We start from the raw sequence: 26,780 nt of genomic DNA, 5'->3' as shown, positions 1-26,780 counted from the left end.
CCCCTCAGGGAATTCATCTAGGGGTATAGTGTACATTTCAAACCCCCAGGGGTTTCACCAATTTTGATACAACTGGGCTGTGCAAATGAAAAATTAAATTTTTTTACACAAAAATGCAGTTCTGGCTCAAAATTTTTCATTTTCATAAGGTATGAAGGAGAAAAAGCACCCTAAAATCTGTGCCCCAATTTCTCCCGAGTACGGCAATGCCTCACATGTGACCAAAAAATACCAGTTGGGTGCATGGCAGGACTCAGAAGGGAAGGAGTGATTTTTGGATTTTGCGGCTCAGATTCTGGTGGAATGAATGGTGGGTGCTATGTGGCATTAGCAAGACCCCCGAAGCACGGTGAAATGATGAACCTAATAATCCATAGATGTGTGGTATATTTGAAAACACTCCTTTATACATAGGCCGGGTTTGTCGGGGCAAGTGTCACACTGGAAAATAGTTTGCTTTCTTATTCCCTTTTTATAGCAAACTTTGCACCTTTTTTGTGTCCTGCCCTTTTTTCCAGTGGAGGGGATTTCATCAGGAAAATGCTGCCCTGGTACAATACGGGGGCCAGTACTAGAAGTACTGGGGCCCTCTGCCTGCTGGTTCCCAAATATTAGGCTCTTTATGACTTCCTCTTGAAAGTGCATAAATGTCCCCCTCTGGCTGGTAGAACGGAATAGCACGTAAGCGTTATACAGTGCCATCTGGATGATATACACGGCCAGCTTCTTGTACCAGATTTTTGTTTTCCGCAGGGCACTGTACGGCTTCAGTACCTGATCTGAAAGATCCACTCCGCCCATGTACTTATTGTAATCCAGGATACAATTAGGTTTTGAAGTGTGGGTACTGGTACCTCGTACAGGGACGGAGGTGGTACTGTCTCCGTGAATTGTTGTCAGTATAAGGACATCCCTCTTGTCCTTATATTTGACCAACAACATATTTTCGGTGGATTGTGCCCTGCTTTCACCCCTTCTCATTACTTGGGCAATGTGCGTTTTTGGGAGGCCTCTTTGGTTCTTGCGCACAGTACCGCAAGCTGCTGTACCTCTTGAACCAAGGGCCTTAAACAGGGGGATGCTAGTGTAAAAGTTATCCACATAGAGGTGATAACCTTTATCCAGGAAGGGGTGCACTAAATCCCAGACAATTTTTCCACTAACACCTACGAGGGAGGGGGGGCATTCTGGCGGTTCAATTCTTGAATCCTTCCCTTCATATACCCTAAACCTGTGAGTGTACCCTGAGGTGCTTTCACACAGCTTATACATTTTTATGCCATACCTTGCCCTCTTATTGGGAAGGTACTGGCGGAATTTAACCCTTCCTTTAAAATGTATAAGGGACTCGTCTATGCAAATGAATTTATCTGGGATGTACATCTCTTCAAATTTGGCACTGAAATGATCAATGACCGGCCTGGCTTTGAATAGCCGGTCAAAGGTGGGATCATCTCTGGGTGGGCACTGTGCATTATCGTTGTAATGCAAAAATTTAAGGATTAACTCAAAACGAGTCCGGGTCATGGCCATACGGTAAAGTGGGGTGCTGTACAGAACATCTGTACTCCAATATTGCCTAATTTCTGGCTTTTTTACTATGCCCATATGAAACACCAGACCCCAAAACGTCATCATCTCTACTGCATCTACAGGGGTCCACCTAGCAAATGATGACGTGGGGTTTTGAGCAATAAACTGCTGGGCATATAAATTAGTTTGGTCCACCATTAAATTTATAAAATCATCAGAGAAAAATAATTTGAAAAAGTCAATTTCTCTGAGACCTGTGGAATCAAATTGGATTCCTGGGATGGCCAAAAACTCAGGAACCTGGGGCTCAAAATTGTCTGGTGGTGGGGTCCATACGAGATCAATTATTGGGGGGGGGGGTCTCAGCTGCTCTACGGGGGCGTCTTTGAGGGGGTCCCTCATCACTAGAGGAGGAAGAGGAGCTTAAGATGAATCCTTCAAATTCCCCGCTTGCCTCACTGGCTGTGTCAGAGTCAGAGGCAAGCATGGCATATGCCTCCTCCGCTGAATACATTCTTCTGGATGACTGGGATGACATTTGGGATGACATTTGGGATGCCATTTTTATTTTTGTGTTTCTGGTAGTGAAATGTTTCAACACGTGTATAGTGTAGGGGGGGTACAAACTTTATTTCAACCCGGGGGGTATGTAGTGTGTAGTGTGTATGTAGTGCAGAAAAAAAAAAAAAAAAAGGTCCTGCGCCAAAAATTGAGCACAGATGTTGGTCAGTAACGTCCGTCACTGAACAGCGCTCAAAGGCAACAGGAATTTGATCAAAAAAAAAAAAAAATAGATCAACCCTGTGCCGAAAAAGCTGATCAGTGATGTACGTCACTGATCAGCGCACAGTGGCCACAGGACACCCACAAAATCACAGTGTGTGTAAAAAAAAAAATTAAAAAAGACCCCACAGCACCCTCAAAAAAAAAAAAAGGTGATCACTGATGCGACACTGATTACCAGTGAGGGGCAGCAGGTGCACAACCTTTGGTGCAACTGACAGTGCAACTGGCAGCAACTGACAGGTATATATAAAAAAAAACCCTGCACCCCCAAAAAGTTGCTGATCAGCACAGATATACTGATCAGCACAAAAGGGGGGGTAGCAGACACAAAATATAGCACTCTCTATCACTCTCTGTCACTATCTCTCTCTATCTCTCACTATCTATCACTCTATGACACTGCAGCAGCAGCACTGACAGTTATATATATATAAAAAAAAAACCTGCACCCCCAAAAAGGGGGGGTAGCAGACACAAAATATAGCACTCTCTATCACTCTCTGTCACTATCTCTCTCTATCTCTCTATCTCTCACTATCTATCACTATCTATCACTCTATGACACTGCAGCAGCAGCACTGACAGTTATATATATAAAAAAAAAACCTGCACCCCCAAAAAGGGGGGGTAGCAGACACAAAATATAGCACTCTCTATCACTCTCTGTCACTATCTCTCTCTATCTCTCACTATCTATCACTATCTATCACTCTATGACACTGCAGCAGCAGCACTGATAGTTATATATATAAAAAAAAAACTGCACCCCCAAAAAGGGGGGGGGGTAGCAGACACAAAATATAGCACTCTCTGTCACTATCTCTCTCTATCTCTCTCTATCTCTCTCTATCTCTCTCTATCTCTCTATCTATAACACTGCAGCAGCAGCAGGAAGTCACAAGAAGTCAGATCCAGGAAGCATCCAGCACGCTACAAGCAGTGATCAGGTAAGTATTTGCAAGGATCAGGTCAGTATATCACGGCAGATAGGCACTGCACGCAATTCCAGACCGGAATGGCGTCTGCAGTGCAGTCACCGTTAGTTTAAATCACCCTCCATGGCTGTGATTGGTCCGTCGGTCCGACGAACCAATCACGGCCTTTGGGGGCGGGTGGGGTGAGGTGGGGTGACACCAGTGTCACCCTTACACCCCGTGGTGATTGGTGCTGTACTTTACAGCACCAATCACCACCGATCCCTGTGTCACCGGCGAACGTTATTCACCGGTACACAGAAAACGCTGTAATTGGCTGTTCACATTTGAACAGCCAATCACAGCGATCGCCGACGGGGGGGGAGGCATCGCCACCCCCCCTGGGCATGCAGGGACATGTCTGCTGTCAGGGACAGCAGACATGTTTAAACTGTCACCGCGTCTATAGACGCGGTGACAGTTTAAAGCCATGACGTACATTTATGCCATGCGTCGGGAAGTACATCCCGGCCATGACGTAAATGTACGTCAAATGTCGGGAAGGGGTTAAGCAGCAAACATTTACACTGCAAAAGCAAGTTGGTTTTGCCATGTAATTGATTGCTGCTTTAAAAAAAAATGGGAAAACTCTCCCAAAATCTCCCACTTTCTGATTCTCACACCCTGTTACATTTAGCCATTGATGTACAGTACATTGACATGACATGACAATGTTTGACCATATTTGAGAAGGGGTACAACAACTATTGTCTCAAACGATGATTAATACTGTTTAATTGGGAAAATAAGAAAGAAAATACTATAAAATAACACCAAATAATCTTCAACAACATTTTATAGTTTGGCTTAATGCTTTTTAAGTACAAACTACAAAATGAAAACTTTGAGTTCAAACTTTGATTTGAGTTAACAAACGTTCATTCAAAAAAAAAGCATGTTTTTCAAACCATGCTGGTTTATTTAGGTTATTTACTAACAATGTTCTGCTTAAATTACAGTATCCTATATCTCATTCCTCCACTAGGTGTTGCTATATACAAAGTTAATTCTCGCACATCCATTTACAGTATACAAACATATATACAGTATAACATACTGTAATTACTGAAAATTGTACAGATACAATCTTAATAGAAAACTATACATCAGTACATATTGGAACACTATCATGCATTGATTTACTATTTTTGCTTGACCAATGTATTTATTTATTGTTATTTATAATGCACACACATACAGTACCCCACTGCCATTCAAAACATTGCTTGCCCCTGTCGAGTTTACAATATATAGTTTATATGTTGGGAGCAAATTAATCTATCAGTATATTTTTTGGGGAGGGGTATAGCGCGCCGACAGTGGCCATTCCAACAGTCATTAGTCCCATGTCGGAATCCAGACTGCCAGGACTAGCCACCTATTCTGTTATCCCTCTATGGCAGGGCTGGGCAATTGCGGCCCTCCAGATGTTGATGAACTACACATCCCAGCATGCCTTGCATCAGTTTCAGCATGGCCACATAGCAAAACTAATGCAAAGCATCCTGGGATGTGTAGTTCATCAACATCTGGAGGGCCGCAATTGCCCAGCCCTGCTCTATGGGATCGTGTAACCCCACGAGGGAGAATAGCTCCTGTCAGTCGGAATCCTGACTGTCAGGGATTTAGCAGTCGGGATTACGACGTTGGTGTAATGACTATCGGAATCCCGACTGGTCATCCGACACCCAATTTTGGATTGTGGGAAGAAACCACAATACATGGTAGAAACTCATGCAGATAATGGGGATTATTCTAATTCAATTGCCCCACACACACACACGTTCACAAGGGGGACCGATTGTTCACGACTGTGCGTGCACATAGATTTATAAGCCCCTCATATAATGCAATACCACACTCCCCCTCCATGCCCCTCCACGCCCCCACAGTCCGGGGGGGGGGGGCATAGAGGGGCGTGGGGTGGTGGGCCGAGAAATTTGCCTATGGGAAGGCCCAGCGTTTCTTGGGCGTTCCCATGAGAACACTGGGCTTTCTCATGCCAATTTTAAGATGTTAGCTGCCTGCCTGCTTCCCGCACCGGGGGCTCGCGGTCTGAGACACCATAGAGGTGTCTCAAATCTGCGAGGACTGACAAAATCATTTAAAAAATTATTTCTCCCACACTCAAGGCTGAGAGTGGATGATTATGCAAATCAGCATTTGCATGCCTGTGGGGATTTGTGGAGGGGGGGGGGTGTCAATCAGAATAAGGTCCAATATACAAACTCCATACCGGACAATGGTGGTATTTGAACCCAAGACCCCAGTGCTGCAAGGTAATAATACTATACTAGACATTACACTGTACATATATTTTTAATGAATGTTTGACTTTACTAAATGCCTGCATCAGAGTAGAATGTAAATACCTTTGTGTAGAATGTTAAGACCCATGTAAAGGCTATACACTATTCACGTGCATATATTCTACACCAGGGGTAGCCAACTCCTGTCCTCGAGAGCTACCAAAAGTTCATGTTTTCCAGACCACTTAGCTGGGGCACTATCACTGGCAAATTAAAAAACATCCACAGGTCGAGATAATTACTTAACTTGCGATTCTGTGAGGAGACCTGGAAAATGTTAACAGTTGGTAGCTCTCAAGGACTGGAGTTACCTACCCCTGTTCTACATACTATTAAGAGGATACAGTATAACTAGCAGATGTAAAATCAGGTATTACACATTCTAATATGCAAGTATGTTAATGGTTTCAATTCTTTCATTTAGACTGAAACTAAGCCTGTACAAATGATGCAGCTGGAGGCACGACTCAGCATTAGAACCATAAAAGAACTTAACCTGGTGATCTTGGATATCCCATTTGCAGGCAAACAGACGAGTTTGGTCATTTTAATGCCCAAAAACACAGAGGATGACTCCGTTGGGCTAGAGAAGGTAACATCAATGCTCATTATGATCAATGAACAATTATGCACAAAATTATACTATTTTGTTAACTTTGGCACAAAGGATAAGATCAGTCCTGGGAATTTTGAAAGACATTCATTTCTTTGCCAGATGGTAGTAGTACACAATCTTTTTGAACTATATTTGATCTTAGGGTAACTTTGTCTATTATTTCAGTAGCAACAAATTAGTAACCCATGTTACACTGTAGAAGAGAAGAGTATTACTTGGGCAGATGTAGAATACACTTTCAGACAGAGGCAGAACTAGCACGTTATGGGTCCAGGTGCAAAAATAGGCTTTGGGTCCCCACCCCAAATGTGAACAGTGTGCACCAAAGATGGGCTGCCGTGTGTGTGTGTATGGTTAGGGTTATAGGCTGTGGGGTGTGTGTATGGTTAGGGTTATAAGCTGCGGGGTGTGTGTATGGTTAGGGTTATAGGCTGTGGGGTGTGTGTGTATGGTTAGGGTTATAGGCTGCAGGGTGTGTGTATGGTTAGGGTTATAGGCTGAAGGGTGTGTGTATGGTTAGGGTTATAGGCTGAAGGGTGTGTGTATGGTTAGGGTTATAGGCTGTGGGGTGTGTGTGTGTATGGTTAGGGTTATAGGCTGTGGGGTGTGTGTATGGTTAGGGTTATAGGCTGTGGGGGGTGTGTATGGTTAGGGTTATAGGCTGCGGGGTGTGTGTATGGTTAGCAGTGACGTGCGGTGAGGTTAGAGGTTGGTGAGGCACTGGCTTGGTGGAGCGAGCGCTGTCAGGCTCTGTCGGGAGCGTTGGGTCAGTGTTGCTTCTGTGCTGACAAGCAGGTGCGGGCAGCCCCCGGCGCTCATCCGCTCCACGTGGAAGGGGGTGATGCGGCCGCCGCTTCACTCCACCGGGGTCGGGGGTGGAAGCGGGAGATGTGGCATAGCGCAGCTCCACATGGGGGAGAGGGAGCAGCGTTTCGCTCCATGGGGGGGAGGGAGCAGCAGCTCGCCATGGGGGGCAGCGGCGGGAGGTGCGGCGATGGTCACAGCGTCGCTCCGTGGGGGGGGGGGGTGGGTGGTAGAGGGAGATGCTCACCTTGACCCTGGGGGTGGGGTGCTCCCAAGTGGCTGGCGCCCTAGGCAAATGCCTAAGGCTGCCTAGTGGTGGCGCCGGCCCTGGGTGCGGTAGCTGCCTGTCAGCAGAGAAGGACAGAGCAGTTCCTGCCTGACAGTGTAGAAGAAAACCAGATACAGCGCTTGCCACAGACCCCGTCGTCGCTGGCTCCAGCAAGCCACCATGGGGTCTGCCCACATACCTCCTGTTCCTTAAAAAAGACACGTGGCCAAATGTACTAGCCGGAGTTCAGTGGCTAGTATTGCCTTGTAGATGTCTGCCTCTTTAAAAGAACCTGAGTTCAGACGGTATCCTGCACAGCCACTGAAATCTGACTAGTACATTTGACCCATATACTTCTTTCATTTACAGAAACACACAGATACAGTGCACCCTTCTTTCACTTTACACAAACCTCTGCTCACTGTACACAAACACACACCTCTATCACTTTACACAAACACACACCTCTATCACTTTACACAAACACACACCTCTATCACTTTACACAAACACACACCTCTATCACTTTACATAAACCTCTTTCACTGTACTCAAACACACACCTCTGTTACTTAACACTAACACACCCAAACACCTGTGTCACTTAACAAAAAAAACACAGCCTCCACAAGCGCCACACACACACACACAGCACCATTTTGCACAGCTTACCTAAGCAGCACAAACAACTGTGACTGGCACCCAGAGAACGAACCAGAGTGCCGGGCGGGAGACAGAAGAGAACCCCAGTGAGGAGAGGGTAAGAGACCGCATGGGGCATGATCAGGTGCCCAGATAGCAGCGGGAGCTGTCCGCCCGGCTCCACGAACCCCCCCTCCCCTCCTGACAACCGCAATACAAGTTGACTAACGAGCCGTACAGCGGTGCACTGTGCGGCTCGCATGCCTAAGCGGCACCTATAACAGAGCCTCGGCGATAGTAAGGGACGTGCTTTCTGCCTTCATGAAAGCACGCCCCTGTCAGTCAGGAGTCGCCACTGTCCCCAATCACATCCGCCGCAGTGACAGGGGCGTGCTTTCATGTAGGCAGAAAGGACGTCCCTGTCACTGAGGCACTGCTATAGGTGCCGTATATGCACCTTTTTTAAATGGGCTTGTGCAGCCAGGTGCTCGGCCCCTCCCACTGCCCGCCCCCCGCTTCTAATACTACACTATAGGCAGCACGAGGCACCGCACTTGGTGCCTCCTAATCTAATAAAAACGGAGTAAAAGTTATAATAATAATACAAAGCATATACTTATGACACATAATATGTGTCATAAGTATTTTCTTTGTATTATTTTATTATATTAATCATTAATGACAGGGGAGGCTCTGCCTCCCCTGCCTCCCCTGACTGCACGTTCCTGATGGTTAGGGTTATAAACTGCAGGGTGTGTGTATGGTTAGGGTTATAGGCTGCGGGGTGTGTGTGTATGGTTAGGGTTATAGGCTGCAGTGTGTGTGTATGGTTAGGGTTATAGGCTGAAGGGTGTGTGTATGGTTAGGGTTATAGGCTGTGGGGTGTGTGTGTATGGTTAGGGTTATAGGCTGTGGGGTGTGTGTATGGTTAGGGTTATAGGCTGTGGGGTGTGTGTGTGTGTATGGTTAGGGTTATAGGCTGTGGGGTGTGTGTATGGTTAGGGTTATAGACTGTGGGGTATGTGTGTATGGTTAGGGTCAGTGGCGTAGCTACATATGTGGCAGACCCTGCGGTGGCTTGGGGGAGCGATGCCAGCAGGGTCTTTGGTGGGTGCCACTGGCTGAACTGACAGACGACCGAGGCAGCAGTGTACATATCTAGTGAGCGGGGACCCAGTGCAGTGGGGGTAAGGTTTGTGCCCGTTACATGTTTAGTTTACTTTTGTGCACCCTGCTATATTTTTTTAACTAACATTTTTTTCCCCTGTTCCCTCTTATATTTGAAGTTTATTTTTGTGGCCCCATCATATTTTAGGTAATTTATGCCAACCCCTATATTTTTAATTGTTTATGTCCCTCCAGCCCCGTTTTAGTTTGAGATGTTTTCAGCAGCGCCCCCCCCCCCCCCCCCCATTAAAGTAACTTGCCTCTGCCATTGCTGCTTTTCCTGTCGCTCCTCCTTGAGTCCTCCCGTGCTAAGCCTCAGAGCAGACAGGAATTCACTTCCTGAGAAAAGATCTAATTTTTTTAAGGAAAAAGTTAAGGGCGCCTATGATATGTGTTGGTTCTCAGAAAGCGACTGCTAAAATATAGGGGAACTCAATCCCTATGAGGTGAAACAAAGCAAAATATATACAGTTTATACAATGACTGATACTACACAACAAATATAATAAAGATTTTATATAGACATTAAAAATACACATACATTACAATGAATAAAAATAATTAAAGTAAAAGTAAGAATAATTATATTAGATTAATGAGCTCACTCGCCGGATTGGATATGAATAAATAATACAGGTAAGTGCACATTACCAAAAGGAGGACTGTATGGAGGATCACTGATCTTAAATGATGAAGTGTTGGAACATCACAGATCCTCTCTATGATTACGGAGTTGTAGGTAGAGCGTTGCAGGAATCTGTGGGAATTGAAGCGTTTGTGGGACCCCCAATTAGACCAAAGGGCCTCACTCGGAGCAGCACAGATCCTCTCTATTGACATGGTGATGGTGATTGATTCCGCTGGAGGAGTCTGTGCAGAGATGGTATGCTTGGAACCCCAATTTTCACTCAGTAGGTCTCACCAATGGCAAGGTGTACTATAGAGACCATTAGTGGGGGGGGGGGGGGGTGAGTGCCACTATATGATACTAGGTCCTCTTGTGTTATTTTTAGAGGAGGAAAGTCTCACAAAAAACAGCATCCAAGTGGTAGAAAAAAGGGGGAGAAGGTGGCAATAAGTCCCATATATAGTTCCAAAGGTAGAATGGTGATCCAATTGGAGGGGGAAGTGATAGTTGTATGGAGTCCAAGTCCCATGCCTGGAGTGGGAAACACCTGACGCGTTTCACTTCCGGTCTGACTCAGAGACTGAGAGCAGCAACAGTCAGCCTTGCGATTGGCTGCCTGTTGTTGTGGCTACCAAATGAGACCAGCAGTCACCCGAAGGAATGGAGGCAGAGGTACAGGGTGCTGCATACCTCCCAACATGACCCATGCCAGGAGGGACAAAATGCTCTGCTCCTGGACTTTCCTCTCAATGTATAATTGCCATCACCTGTTTTTTGAACAGGTTAACTAATAAGAAAGGTGTTTCACCACAGGTGATGGCAATCCTAAATTAAAAGGAAAGCCCAGAAGCAGAGCATTGTGTCCCTCCTGGAGAGGTTCATGTTGGGAGGTATGTTGCTGCTGCTGCTGCCTCTGCATCCTTCTCTGTCCGACATGCCCATGTTGTCCTGCCCCGCTGCATACCCCCACTGCTCGCGGATGCGCATAGCTTAGCACATTTAAAAATTAACACCTTGGTCCCAGTGCACTGCACCATTGGTAGTTCCGCCCCTGCTTTCAAACACTTTACCATATGTAATAAAGGCTGCCCTGATGTCTTCTCTCTTCATGGTTTATTTAGGCCAGGTCTGACTAACCTGTGGCTCTCCAGGAAACTACATATCCCAGCATGCCTTGCCACAGTTCTAGCATTCTATAATAGCAAAACTGCTGCAAGGTATGCTGGGACTTGTATTTCACAACAACTGGAGAGCTACAGGTTTGCCAGGCCTGATTTAGGCTATAAATGAGGCTACCCATACTCAGTATTATAGGGAAAAATACAAACATCATAAAAGCACTTGATGAAAGGGGTGGTTCTAATGTGGTAGTATGTTGGATATTAATATGATATGTACAGTTTTGCACAGTGTATCTATAGGTATATTCTGCCCCCATAATCCTAGTTTGCACAAGCAGATGCTGTTCGGTGTTTCCCTAAATCCCCAAGGCACACTAAGGGGTACATTTACTAAAGCTTTTACAAATGAAGATAGGGGACGTTGACCAAAGGATGCAATAGAGAAATGATAGACAATGATTGGTTGTAATCAACATTTTTTCGAAACTGCGAAATATGTAAAAAAAACATACAAATGAAAAACAAAGTGCAAGTTGTGTGTGTTTAAAAACAGCACGTGTGTCTTACTCAGTCTTCTATATATGTTTAGTGTGGCGTCTAAGGGTTTGACTGTATATGCTTGTAACAGTTATTTAGTTAAATGTGGGAAATAATTCCCCTTGTTACATTTGTATACAATGAAAGATACTGTTACTGTGTAAATGTTGCCTGTTTATAGAACAGGTACAGGAGCTACTGGTGTTTAACCTGTGAATTCTTTGGGTATGAATACCCTTATGATAGTGAATTTGTCTACTGGATGGAAATAAACTAGACACACCGTGTAAAATATAAGTGTTTATTTTTAATTGCACAGAGGATGCCGGTATTTTATATAATTTGGCATGAGCTACCAGGGATTGTACAACATATCCACTGGGCGCATGCACCCATAGAATAGTATTTAAATTTATTGAATGGCCAGAGTGTCGACACACTGTGTCGTTTCACTTGTATCCAGTGCAAGTGTTTGCTGTCTATCAGACACATCTGGTGAGTTACACACTGTTTGTTAATACGTGTGTGGGCTAATACACCAAGTGGCACCTATATTCTCTGGCCTGGTATCCTTAAATCAATTGGTACATGAATGAGGAGTGTGACAACCTCTAGGACTAATGGATAAACGATTCACACAGACTGCGTGTCGTTTATAACACAGTGTGCTGTGGCTATCAGTGTGCCAGCGGTACGCTCTCTGTTGCAAGTTAGGCAATACACAACAACATTAGAGCTCTTACAAGGGCTAGAAATGTAAGACGCTACACACGTATTTCAATTTGAACGGAGACACTGCACACATCAGTGTACCCACACTGCACACATCAGTGTACCCACACTATTGGTCAACAGTCAAAAGGTCGACACAGAGAAAGGTTGACATACTTTAGGTGGAAATGGACATAAGGTCATTAGGCCGGCATGGACAAAATGTCGCCATGGTCAAAAGGTCCAGTCAAAAAGTCAACATGAAAAAGGTTGTTACTTTGGTGTGTGTCTATGTTGACATATGACGACATGAACACTGTGTAGGTGTACCGCAGCCCCTCGCATAGTTCGCTGCGTTTGTCATGCTTCGGGCACAGTGCTCCGGTATGCTCGGAGCACATTATAATCTATGTCCATGGGAATGGGAAAGTATAAACAGGTATTTTTCAACCAAAAAGATCATGAAAAACTCATGTCGACCTTTTTTATGACGACCTTTTGTCCATGGTAACCTAATGTGTGTCACCATTTTGTCCACGGTGACCTGAAGTATGTTGACATTTATCCATGTCAACCTAATGTATGTCGACATTTTGACCAATAGTTGTCAACCTTTTTAACTGTCGACACTGTACAGCTAATTACTGGATACCAGGATGATTTGTGCTTAATAAGTACATGATCCACAAACTTGCTTTCAGTATTTTCCTAATTTAAATAGCTGTTTACCAATTTTTTGTGCACTACCAGTAGAAAATGTATGTCACACGAGTACATTTTTCTGGATTATAAATTGGTGGCATGTACTATATAAGACCCTTCAACATGACCCATTCCATTAGGTTCAAAATGCTCTGTTCCTGGACTTCCCTGCCAGTGGCAGTTACAGAGGTTGGACTCCAGCAGAGTCCAAAATTCAAATAGGGAGGTCACATCAACTGCCAGAGTCCAGGACAGTTATGTTTGGAGTGGCATTAGGTGTGGCTCCCCTTTTTGAATATTGGACTGTGCTGCAGCCCCACCTCTGCAACTGCCACTGGTAAGGAGGTCCAGAAACAGAGCATTTTGTACCTAATGAAATGGGCCATGTTGGAGGGTATGCTATACCTAAAGCCTAATTTGTCATTTGTTTTTTTGCATATACTAATATATTATTTAAAATGTTTTCTTTGAATAAACTATCACACACTTGAGAAAACATCTGAAGTGAAATGAGAAAATGAGAAATCATCTGACGAGCAATACAGTTGTGTCATATTCATATTAATTGTATGTTATGGTATGTGTTTCTTGTTGCATAATTATGCTCATTCATGCTCTTTTCATCACTTTTAGCTGGAACAAGATCTCACTTTTGAGAATTATGTCAACTGGACCAACCCAAGCATGATGGCCAATAGCAAAGTAAAACTATGCTTACCCAAGTTTAAGATAGAAAGCAGTTATGATCTTAAGGACAATCTGAAGTGTTTGGGGATTAATGATGCATTCGATGAAGAGGTGGCTGATTTTTCTGGGATGTCAGAGAGTAAAGGTCTATCTATATCTCAGGCAATTTATAATGCTGGTATAGATATTTCTGAGGAAGGCACTGAGACAGCAGATGTGACAAAGGAGAGGTACTTGATGCCCAAAACTGAGTGTAATGTGGATCGCCCTTTCCTATTTCTAGTAAGACACAAAAAAACACAAAGTATTTTCTATTGTGGCAAGTATTGCTGTCCTTAAGCATCGTGCTAGTTTTTCAAGCAATTTGTTTAAAAATGGTTTCTTCCCATAGCCAATGTTATTCTCCATTAACACATTTTGGTTGTTGTTCAGTAAACACAAATAAATCAGATGATAAACAACCGTATTTTGTGTTTCTTTTAATAACACTCTAATGTTGTACTTTTTAGTGTGATTTGGTTTTATAAAACATAATAAATATTGGCATTGTAGTAAGGGACAGGGAGCTGGACATGATAGTATCTGTATCTCCAGAGGTGTAACTCTGGGAGGCAATGGAGTCATCTGCTGCCGGGCTCCTGCTCCCAAGGGGGCACCTCTCCTCCAATATCGCTTCTGTGACTGACTCGACCTCCAAGCAGGACCATAGGCATCACATTCTCCTTATTTTAAACATACAGTATACACACATACACACATGCATACATATATTTATACAAGGTGGTGAATTTGTGTGTGGCGGGGGAACCAATATTTATCTTGCCTTCAGGCAATTGGGCTGAACTTACGCGACTGTGTATCTCTGTGGCCAGGGCCGACGACAGGGGGGGGTCAAGGGGGACAAGTGTGACGGGCCCCAGAGATCTGAAGGGCCCCAGAGCTTCCATGCCCCTGCATGGCCACTGAAAAAGATAGGGGGGTGTGTGTGGAGCGCCCAAAGAATTAGTATAGATACTGTAACAATCAATTATGTTTACAGTTCGTAAAAAAATATAAATTTTAAATAAATTTGATCAATTGGGTATCACAAAATATAAATTCATTTAATTATCACATCAAATAGAAATAATGATAAAAAATAATTAATAAAGATGCACATAAAATTTCACATAAAACATAATCATATTGCACTTAGGAGAGATGTAATCGGCATACAGTAAACCACTTGTCTATAATGAAAGTTAATAAGAGCAATGGATACTTAAGTGAGTCCCACTTGTTCCGAGATGGTGCTACCCTCTTGTTAGGGTTTGTAGTCCCCACGTTGAAGAATGGGGGGGGGGGGGTGAAGGGCTGGGGATGGGTGGGAGGATCCGGGTTCAGCTTGTACTTGTGGCTGTCTGATTATTCCTGCTGGAGGCCTTGGTCTCTGCTTCCACTGGTGGGCAAGATGGAAATACCTCACTTCACGGATAGAAGGCTCCAGAAATTAGCAGGTGGTTGGTTACCCAATTTGTACATCCAGTTTGGGGTGCCGGCATGGATAATGATGAGTTCGTGGGGAAACAAGAGGAGTAGCTGGTTCAAGGGGAATGGAGAATGGTATCCAAAGTCCAGACAAGGGTTAACCTTGATATTTTATCATTTAAAATCTTTATTATTCATATCCAATGGTCCTGATTCTGGTCTGATTGCTCCCCTGCGCTTTCGCACAAGGGAGCAATGTTTACCAACTGCGCATAAACTTTTAAGCGCATGTGCAGCCACTTTGTATGAACGGGCACAAAAAATTGCTTATTTGCTGGCATGTTTGTTTGCACGTAGCAGTGCAGGTGGGGGGCATAGGGTGGCTGGCACGGGTAGCATTCATGGGAACGCCCAGCACCAGTGATGTGGGTGTCAGGGGCGGTCAGCTGATGTTACTGGATGTCTGCTGCCCACCCTCTTCCCGTACAGGGGTGATGCAGATCTAAGACACCAGAGAGTGTCTTAGATCTGCGACCGCTAGAGAAATCATTTGATGGTCGGCGACCATTAAATGATTTCTTCCCCGCATGAAAGCTGCGAATGGATGCTTATGCAAAGCAGGCATTTGCATGTGTATGGGGGAAAGCATGCAAGTTTTGCAGCTTTGCGGGTCAGTCAGAATGAGGGCCAATGTACAACTTGGTGGAAAGAGTTAATTAACTATGGAGCAGATTTGAGGTAATGTATGAATACAGAGGAAGTTAGATTGGCTACAAGGCAGATCTAGTATTAGCGTGGTAGATAGTAACCCATGAAGGACATTTTCTGAGAGTTTCTGATCCAGACCTGATGAAGGACTCATGAGGTAGATTAGGTAGGTACAGCATTGCATTTTATATGGTGTATATTATTCAGCTAATTTACTTAAAATGCTATTATCATTTTATCTCCTTTGTGAGATCTGCCCTGGATAAAGAAACTGAGCGATCATATCAATGGAAATGAATACTACATATGGAAACATTTATTGGGCAATGGATGACTGAGCTAAAAGGGATAGAAGAATTCACACTGTGCCAAAAGAAACAAAGAACTTCTATTACAGGTTTCATAACATAACTTTTAATCTGAAATATAATATGTTAATGGCCCTTTTAAAAGGTATCCAATACAGTTTGAATGTCAGTGCAACACGCTCTTCCTCCTGTTCTCATTTTGGTTACATAATTCATGTAAATATGTTTACTCGGGAGGAAACAGAAGGTGATGGAGGAATGGTGCTTGGAGGTGGGTGTGTGGAATCTGTCGTGACTAGAGTGGTCAGATGGTGGGAGATGATGATGATGATGCTGTGAATGATGTACCGGATTAGTGAATGACAGGAGCAGATCACATGTGACAGGAACTTAAATATGCCCAATTAATTAAACAAACCCTGGGAATAACTGGAAACTTAGAATAGCCTACTTGGATTATAACAGCAACTAGAAGTGAATAAATAACTTAAATAGGTCGACTTAGCAACATAACAGGATCCAGGGATGCTGGAACTAACTTAAGGCAACTGGCAACCGGGTTGTGGATAATGCGGTAAAAGTGACCAAATCTGGATAGCGGATGGCATGCTAGAAGTGGCTGGGAACCGGATGACTCGCTGACAGCTGCTGGAATCCAGATGGAGCTGGATAACCCACAAAGAGCAGCAGGACAGCAGGTACTGTGGCTGGGCTGGACAGTGAAGCCAGTAGCAGGGACTGTAGCTCGGCTCAACCCTGTGGAGCAAGCAGTTCCGTAGCTGGACCGGAGTTGGTGAACTGCAAAGTACTGTAGAGTTGACTGGAGAATGACCAGAAACTGGACCAGAGTTGGAGGACTGCAGAGTTGCTACTCTAGAGCCATTTGTGAGCGCCTGGATACAGCTGAACGGCAGGATTACCGGATGTTTTACAGCAGAGACGTAGCAGACTAGGAATATATAGCTGGATGCAGCTTGTAGCAGGCAGGTAAGGAAAATGGCTAGAAGCCAGACTACAGCAGTGGTACTGATGGTGACAGAAGCTGGTGGCGGCTAGAGAGCCTAACTGTTGCAGATGCAGAGTAGCGGCTGGAAACTGGCATCAGTAAACTGCAGCATACAGGGTGCCAGGTATCAGAACATAGTAGCGACATTGCTTAGAGCAACTTCCTAGTCCAGGAGCTGATTCTTTAGACCCCTTGCCTTGCACTGATTAGACGAATAGCCAGGCAGCAATTGTAATATCAGGAATGGACTCTGAATGGGATAATCAGTGCATAAGAGGAGAGCTTGCATGACTTCACCAAACAGGCAACCAAAGAGTTAATGGCTGATCAGAAGTTTGTGTGGCTGCCTAGGGTTCTCACAGGTGTGCAATTAGCAGCACACAGACTTGCAGACTGGAATACCCTGAGAATACAGCAACTGAAGATAACATGCTGAACAAATAGCAGAAATAACTAGGTATGTGACAAATGTCAGTCATTGCACTAGAAAACACCTTTATTTTGCCCAGTTGTTTCTGGATAGCCTTCCCAGAGCAAATACTGTATGTGATCTTCGGAGACCACTTCACAGATGCATAATCCTTTTCATGTGATAAGTTAAAACTCATTTTTCTCTAGACCTGTTATGACCGTATTTGTTGTAAATTGGTGCTGAAACATATTATTACTCTCATCAGAATTCTCATGGAAATGTTCATAAATAGTGCAACATGTACATGCAAAGCAGGATTTATTTGTAATCTCGCAAAGAAACGTAGAGATGTTGCCATAGCAACCACACTGATTCTAGTTATCTTTTTTTAATATATTTTTAATGTTTACAAATTTACAAATTCATTTAAATACATTACAGACTAATACAATTTAAATTGCAGATATACCATAAATACACTATTGGTATATTACATTAATAAAAATTACCTTGCGGAAGGTGATGACATTTTGGGGGAAATATACTAAGATGTGAGTTGGGATGTTGCTATGGGCAACAAAATCAGAAACTACTTCTCATTTTTTTAGCACCTTCTAGAAGATAATAGATAGTATCTGATTGGTTGCCCATAGCAACATCCCATGTGAAATACAACTCACATCTTTGTAAATGTCCCCCTTTATATCTAATCTAACCTCTTATGTATAGGGTATGGTCAGACCCGTCTCAACTCTTACATTTAGATATCCGACATCTAAAGCTTTATTCAACCCATTCTGCCATCAGCTGAAAATCCTCCTCTGTGTAGGTTCTTATAAACCTTTCCACACACGACTGGGCAGCCCCTGTAATATCACATCTTATACAGACATTGGTGTACTCCCCCACCTTCCCCATATCCATTTTCTTATATATCTTAGATGTGCAGCCCATCCATACAGAGGCTTTCAGTTCGCCAGGTGCACGCACCCTACACGGCATGCCGGGGCGGAGAAGGACAGGGGGGCGCCGGGCTGCCCCATTACCATATGGGAACACTCAGCGTTCAATGGGCATTCCCATGAGAACGCTGCGTGTTCTCATGGTAATAAGGCGGTGATGTGGGTGCGGGACATCACCAGATGTCAGCTGCCCTCCCATATCCATCCCAGCGTGCACACATATGGAAGTGACTTGAAAGGGTGGGTGGGTGTACAATCGCCGGGTGGGGTTTGGTTGATTTACAAGGCTGCAAATTCGCAGCCTTGCGAATCAACCAGAATAACCACCACCCGAGATCTTTGGTGTCCAGGCTTAGGAGAATACCTGGGCTTTCCCTATCCTTCTGGAGTATGTTAATTGTGGCAACCGCCATCCTGACCCCTTTGACTGAGTGACAGCCATTTACAATGCCAGCTGATGGTCAGTAACAACTTTTCCAACTATACGCTGAACCCTATTTGCTATAAACGTTTTATATCTTTCAAGAAGCCAAAACTGCCTGTATTTCCTTCGTTGTATTTCCTATTCAAGCAGATCCTGCATCATGAGCATGTATTGCATCCATTTGGTCAGTGGTTTCCCACACTGAACCTGATTTCTGTGGGTGCCTTTGACACATCCCAGCACTTCAATGAAGGTGGCGTCTCACTTGTTTTTTCACTTAGATGTTGCTCCATAGAGCCAGCGGTGATCCATGCTCAAGCAATGTACAATATGCTTAGAAATCCAATGGGTTCTTGTCATTAATACAGATATTCTATACAGCAGCCATGTACAGTGTTAACACAAGTCACAACAATAAAAAATTATCTGGTTTTGTGTTTATGTGGGTACAGTCAGTGCCACACATTGATCTATAGAATCCACTCTTTCATGGATGTGTTATATTTCTCTGTACCTAAACTGGTTGCTGGATGCTCTTGGTGTCTGGAGAAAGTAAAAACAACACTGCCACAGCTGTCATTGATGTTAATAATTTTCATTATTTGTCATTTAAATAAATTAAGATAACATATAATGACACATATTCCTATATCAGCTATTAAAACTGGCATATATGCTACTAGGCTGCCAAGGAGCCTGCAAACTGGCCCCTATGTGGTCGACTACACATATAGTATGTGCATAGGCGAATCTAGGGGGTGGTCCGGGGGTGCACAGGACCACCCATTAGCCCATATTGTAGCTGAGGGATGGGACTTTCCAACGAGCCCAACCCCGTGTCTCTAGCCCCCTGGGAACCGGAGATACGACCAGGCAAAGCTGGAACGTTTTCCCTATAGGATAACATGGGACCCGCTAATTCCGACCCCCACCCAGTTCAACGGCTGCCAGTTCCCCCTTCGGCATCACTGAAGCTCGAGGTTGATCTCAGTCGAACCCAAATCGCTGGGCCTTCAATCTGATACCAGGCTGGATCCATATGGGTTAATTGGTTCCAGGGATATTGAGGTTAAACATTTTTTTTTTTTCATTTCTTAAATGTAATTTCATGACTGTTTATGTTCTTTGAGGGGAGATTTCTCTGGAACCAAACAGCCCAGTTTCATGGGACCAAAATCATTCGAAGCCAACTCAAAAGTTCTTCAATATGATACTGGTCTCATGTAAATGGGTCAGTTGGTTCCGAAGATATAGCTGGTTGGTTAAAGGAGGGTAGGGAGAGGGGAGTGGTTGTCTCTCCCCCTCACACCAGAAAATGCAGGGACTAGGCTGGTGTATAAGGTGTCAGCCTGGGAATGTCCCTGCATGATCCTGGGACCATATTCCCGGGTAAACCCCTGAATTTTCTGTTGTGAAAGGGGTATTATTTCAAACAGCCGTGACCTGCAGTGCTCTGAATACAGCCGGGCAGCCCCCTGCTCTCTGCCCAGCTGTCAATGAGTGTCACCCCTGCAGCTTCCACTCCAATTCTTCTTCCCGCTTTCACCTCAGCCTCCCCTCCCCCCCTTAATCATGTGGTGCCGGCGCTCGGCGTGCTCCCCCGACGTCATGCACAACAACAGCGCGCACAATATTTCAAATGTCCACTCGGACACCAGAGGGGACAGCAGGAGGGGAGTGGGAGCGTGCTCTGCGCTGTGCTCTGCTCCTCTCCCCATAGAAGCAGCTGCACCGCTCTCCATCTCTCCCCGCAGCAGCAGCGAAGGCTCATATAAAAAATTACAGTAAGTGGCACTTTTGGGGGCATTGCTTAAGGGACGCTACAAGTGGCGGTATGTGGGGGCATTATGCATAATGTGTGGCTTAATGTGTAAGGGGCATTACGGTGTGCAGCATCATGTGTAAGCGGCATTATGTGTGCAGCATCATGTGTAAGGGACATTATGTGTGCAGCATAATGGGTACTATGGTGCGCGGCATCATGTGTAATAGGTACTATGGTGTGCGGCATCATGTGTAATGGGTACTATGGTGCCATCAAGCAAGAACCCCCTAGCAATGAGCACGTAGGTAAGCAGCACTTATGTAGCAAATATGTAATGGGCATTACGGTTTGTTATATAGTATGTAATGGGCATCATGATGTGTGGCACAATGTGTAATGGGCATTATGGTGTGTGGCCTTATGTGTAAGTGGCATTACGGCATGTAGCTTTATGTGTAATGGGTATTACGGAGTTTGCTAAAATGTGTTATGGGCATTACTGTGTATGGTCTAAAGTGTAACACCACACCCCTTTTTTTGATGCCACGCCTCCTTCCCATGGGGCCGCACCCCTTTTTGCCGCGCGGCTACGCCGCGCAAAGGTCCCCTGCTTTTATGTCTAGATTTGGGACCACCCATTACCATAATTCTAGATTCGCCTATGAGTATGTGGCCGGATCCTACCGCAGCATGCTGTGGTTGGGCCGGGCAGCGAGACAACCGCATTTCAATGTGAACACATACATATCAATATATGTGTTCTCACAGTGCGGCACCGCCACATTGTGTGATCCCCTCCTGTCCTGCCCTCCCCTCCTCTCCCCTGGGAATAGGGGTAGTGTGGGGCCTCATTGGCGTTGGTGGTGGCTGTCCGGGTCCCCCTCATCCATCAGTGGTGGGAGCAGAGAAAAAAAAAAAAGTAATTTCAAAATGGTCACGTCCAGCCGCATCATCACCCTGGCCCCTTGAGCTGGCTATATTAGCCAGCTCACGACAGGGGGCAGGCAGTCCATCCACAGAGGAGGAGTAGAGAAGAGCTCCTGAAGACCAAGTCTTGGGAGGCAGCGTCCATGCAAAAGAGCTTAAAAGGCCGCCCCCAGTTGAAGAACACAGATGAACATACTAAAGTCCTAGTAGGCGGTGGTCATGGAATGAGCTTTAAAGGCTCACCTCCTGGGACAAGAAAGAAGAAGCAGTATAATAAAATATTTGTATACCCTGTTTGTGTATTTCTTATATATATCCTTTACAGGAGGGCTATAGGTACCGGTAGGCCTTTAATGCCCCACAAGCTGGTACATGTGGTTCTCCCAAGTACCAGCATGTGGGTCAGGCTTGCCTGGGACCTGTATACCTACTGTAAATGACATTATTATTGTTGTTTAAAACTAGCTATCAATCCCGCACCCACTGCATAGGGGTACGGGGAATAGTCCCGGGCTTCCTCCAGGCCTGAGGTGCCCTGGAGAGGGGTACCCCTTTATTTGGGGGACCCCCACCTCACCAAAAGTTCCCAGTCTGGACTGACTAGTTATGGTGGGTAATGGTTTGGCCACAGGACCCTGTCAAGCATGTCCCTGGCTATGGCATAACGCCCCCTGCTAGTGGAGCCTGGTGCTGGTTTCTAAAATCTGGGGCACCTCCCCTCATTTTGTCCCCCATATTTTTGGGGAACCACAGCAGGCTCAAGAACCTGATGCTGGTCCCTAAAATACAGGGAACCCCTACTCATTTTGTCTCCCATATTTTGGGAACCAGGACCAGCTCAAGAGCCTGGTGCTGGTCCCCAAAATACAGGCGACCCCTACTCATTTTATACCCTATTTTTTGGGAACCAGGGGCAGCTCCAAAAGCCCAGTATTGGTTCTGAAAATACCAGGAAACTCTACTCATTTTATTCCTACCAACAACTGCCACCTGCTAAACAGGATGTGGGTGGACGCAAGAAGCTTCATCCTTCTAAACAGGACCTGTTCAACTGCGTCCTGCTAAAGGCAATGTGGAGATGCAACCTTATTTGAGGAAAATATTTAGGTGATGCCTTTATGTCAGGATGAGCCTTGTGTTGTGTATGACAAGCCTTATTCTTCACATGTGGATTAATATCAACTGTGAGAAAAACTAATTGAGTATTCAAACAAAACATTTACCATATAATGCCCTAAACAGCACTTTCCTTGAATGTATCTTTGTGCTTGCTCTGCTACTATATCTTTGCGTAAAATATTGTAGAGAAAACCCTGAAGTGCACCGGGTTTCTCAGCCATTTCATTTGTCCCTCATTGTTTTTGTAGGAAGTACAAACAGTCCTATGTAGCACTACTATAGATTCTCATTTTATTAACGCTCATAAGATCAGGGCCAGATTAACAATGGGATGGATGGAGCTGCAGGTCCAGGTCTTCACATAAAAACAGGCCCATCGTCATGACAGCATGATGATCACCAGCTGGCCACATGGTTGGCCACACATCATAAGTATTAAAATTACATTTCTATTTTACACATTTATGCACTTTTTGTACTTTTCTACATTTGGGACACACTGGGGCATATAGTGTATGAGTTCTACATGCCTACATGGCATTGGCCTCATCTCCACTTATTATAATAGGCCCTTGAACATTTTCAGTTCCAGGCTCATTAAGCCCTTAATCCAGCCTTGCAGAAGAAGAAGACACAATGCACTAATATTGTTGAAAGTTAGTTTCCATAGGAGATAATGACTTAAAACAAGCTGTTCACTGTAGTGGCCTCTGTGCATGTAAGGCTTAATTATGTTGTGAGATATATGCAGGGCTATTTTTGTGCCGGATCGACCCTGAACGCGGTTCCTGAAGCTGTTTTGCAAAATGATGTCAGCAGGAACGGCTTTCCGGGACCTCTGTGGCCTGCCCCGCTCTGACGCGCCGCTGCTTCCTTTCGTTTTGAGAGGAGAGTGCACCGCGCATCTCTCCCTACCTTCACAGTGGCAAGTATTCAATGCGGCCGGCGAGGGGGTTAAACAGCGAGGATTGCAGAAAACCAGCGATCCTTGCTGTTTAACCCCCACGCCGGCCGCTCGCTCTATTCAATGTTCTGGGGAAATCCTCGCCGTCACAGGGCGGCGAGAATTCCCCAAAACAGCGAGACCCGCGGCTAATGCAGGAAACTCGCTGTATTTAGCCGCGAGTCTCGCTGGTTCAGGAGCCGCATCCGCCAATTCCCCCTCCCTCAAAAAATGGAGCGAGGGGGAATTGGCGTATGCGGGGGGCTGCGTTGAATACTGACAGGGTGAGTGGTGACAGCGAGCAGGAAGCTCTGCTCGCTGTCACCGCTCGCCCACAGCATTGAATACCCCCCAGTGTCCCTGTCATCAGTGTCTCTCCTTCCCTTCCTTCACTGTATGTCCCTGTGACATTAGCCAATCAAAGCTTGCGGGCAGGCTCCTGATTGGCTGCCCACCCGCGAGCCAATCAGAGCTCACGTGCCGGCAGCCAATCAGGAGCCGACACGCGAGCTTTGATTGGCTGATGTCACAGGGACACACAGTGAAAGAAGGAAAGGAGAGATGCTGATGGAGCAACCCGGCGTTGGGCGTGTGGCATCACTGCATGCAATCCTCCTGCACGCATCCGACAGCAGGCGCCGAGTCCCGCACACTGAGGTGAGCGGGGATGGGGGCAGTTGTGTGGCAGGGCTGGCTGCTACTATGCTTCCCCTACAGTCTACAGTACCAGTGCTATGACAGCGCAAAACCTAAACTGCTCTTAAACCTAATCTTCCCCCCTGCAGCCTAAACTGCTGGTAGGAAATTCTGGAACCATGGGGGAAAAGTGTTTCTGGCACTGTGGGGAAATATCTGGCCCTGTGGGGACATATGTGTATCTGGCACTATTAGGGGCATATGTGTATCTGGCCCTATTGGGGACATATGTGTATCTAGCGCTGCAGTGTTGGGGGGAATATGTGTATCAATCCCCCATTTGCATTGGTCGCACCCCAAGTGGCATGTGGCCACAATCTTTTTTGGCCTGTACACACAGTTCTACTAAGTATTTTTTTAGACTTGCACTACTGGCTTGGGGGCATTGTTTATCTCTCACTGCTGGGGAGCATTGTGTATTGGGCATTACTGTGAGTATTGGGGGCATTGTGTAACTGGCACTGCTGATGGCATGTGTATATATGGCATTATTGTGGCCTTATGTGTATATATGGCACTGCTGAGGGCATTATGTGTTAAAAAAAAGTGTATGCAACAATTGATGCCCCACCCCTTTAGTAGCTCCGCCCACATCACTGCCCACATCTGCCCCGCCCACAGTTCCTGAACCTATTTTCCTACAAAAACAGCACTGGATAGATGTGTCTATCACTGTCATGAGAACCTAGTATCAAATGAATTCATATGGGCGGCACGTCCTCATGGTAATAGATACACCCCTACCCCTGTTTCCCTAGGAGGACATTATAGAATAAAACTCCCATCAAATGGTATGCTCACCCCTTTCAAGACCATCCAATCACTGAAATGCATTCTCTCAGAATGCAGAACTTCTTCCTCTCCTTCCCTTCTGCCAGGCCCGCCGACAAGGGGGGTCTGGAGTCCCGGGCCCTGACAGAGAAGGGGGCCCGGACCTGGTCCTACAACTATAAATATTAAATAGCTCCTTACCAGCTATATATCTCTGCCCCCCTGATTTCTGTCCCCGTGGTGTGTCCATCGGCTCTGCTGCAGCTAGACTCTGCTCTTAGACAGCAGGGGCTGCTGGGACATGTAGTTTTTTTTAGGTGTCTGGCAGCCAGGCACTTAAAACAAAACTACATGTCCCCGCAGCCCCTGCTGTCTGGGACCAGAGCAGACCAGACTAATGGATGCCTGAAGCAGTTCTCGGTGAGAACTGCTGCTCAGGAGGTGTCAGAGTGGTGCTTGGAGATGGTGCACTGCCCGTGCGGATGAGGGGAGGAGGAGGACCCAGCAAGTCACAGTGATCCAAAGAAAACACTGCAGCGAGGATCTCCCTGTCTGTGTCAGCCCCTGCCACAGTGAGTACTTGTATGATATATTCTTGTTCAGGCTGATCTCTGTTGCTCCCCTCCAGGCTCGGACTGGCCTGGGGGGGGAACCGGGGGATTCCCCGGTGGGCCCCTGTCATCAGAGACCCCGCCCACTTTTACAGTGGGGCGGGGCCTAACGCTTCCTATGCCGCCGGGTAGTCAATAGCTAGCGGGTGACTTACCCGGCGGCGGGGCAGGCAGCTGGAGGCGGAGGGTGGGGGGCGTGCAGATGGAGGCGGAGGGGCGGGCAGCTGGAGGCGGAGGGTGCGGGCAGTGAGACGTGCTGCTGCCAAGTAAAATTCACGTCTCACGCTGGACTGCTAGCCAATGGGCGCTTGCGGTCCAGCAGCCAATCAACTGGTGGCTGCTGGACCGCGAGCGCCTATTGGCTAGCGGTCCAGCGGGAGATGTGAATTTTACATAGCAGCAGCACGTCTCTCCCTGTCAGTCTCTCCCAGACACAGCAGGGAGCGGGGGACTCAGGGGCCGGGCGCAGCACGCAGCATGCAACACAGGCAGGGGGAGAGGTGAAGTGAGCAGCTAACCGGCGGCTGGCTCACCCACCCACCCTGCTGCAAGCTGCACCCACCCACCCTGCTGCAAGCTGCACCCACCCTGCTCCAAGCTGCACCCACCCACCTACCCACCCTGCACCCATCCACCTACCCACCCACCTATCCACCCTGCACCCATCCACCTACCCACCCTGCACCTACCCACCCTGCTGCACCTACCCACCCTGCACACATGCACCTACCCACCCTGCACCCACCCAACTACCCACCCTGCACCTACCCACCCTGCTGCACCTACCCACCCTGCACCCACCCACCCTGCTGCACCCACCCACCCTGCACCAAGCTGCACCCACCCACCCTGCTCCAAGCTGCACCCACCCACCCTGCACCAAGCTGCACCCACCCAGCACCCACCCACCTACCCACCCTGCTGCACCCACCCACCCTGCTGCACCCACCCTGCTGCACATGACTGCAACCCACCCTCCCTGCTGCACCCTCCCTCCCTGCTGCACACTACCGCTCCCTCCATGCTGCACACTACCGCTCCCACCCTCCCTCCCTGTTGCACACCACCACCGCTACCACCCTCCCTCTCTGTTGCACACCACCACCGCTCCCACCCTCCCTCCCTGCTGCACACACCACCGCTCCCACCCTCCCTCCCTGCTGCACACCATCCTCC

General features: G+C 46.3%; 1 protein-coding gene across 1 annotated transcript in view; it reads left to right on the top strand.

Annotated features, from left to right (window-relative positions):
• Positions 1-13,946, top strand: part of LOC146079547 (serpin B5-like) — a 48,279-nt gene extending 34,333 nt beyond the window's left edge. The window contains exons 6-7 of the mRNA XM_083186281.1: positions 6,027-6,194; positions 13,432-13,946. Coding sequence (XP_083042407.1) covers positions 6,027-6,194; positions 13,432-13,824 — 561 coding nt within the window. The 3' untranslated portion in view covers positions 13,825-13,946. The remainder of the gene's footprint in view (positions 1-6,026; positions 6,195-13,431) is intronic.
• The last annotated feature ends 12,834 nt before the right edge of the window (positions 13,947-26,780 follow it).

The sequence above is a fragment of the Crinia signifera genome, chromosome 5, assembly GCF_055691185.1.
Source record: "Crinia signifera chromosome 5, ASM5569118v1, whole genome shotgun sequence".
NCBI lineage: Eukaryota > Metazoa > Chordata > Amphibia > Anura > Myobatrachidae > Crinia > Crinia signifera.
This window is presented reverse-complemented; position numbering and strand designations above follow the sequence as displayed.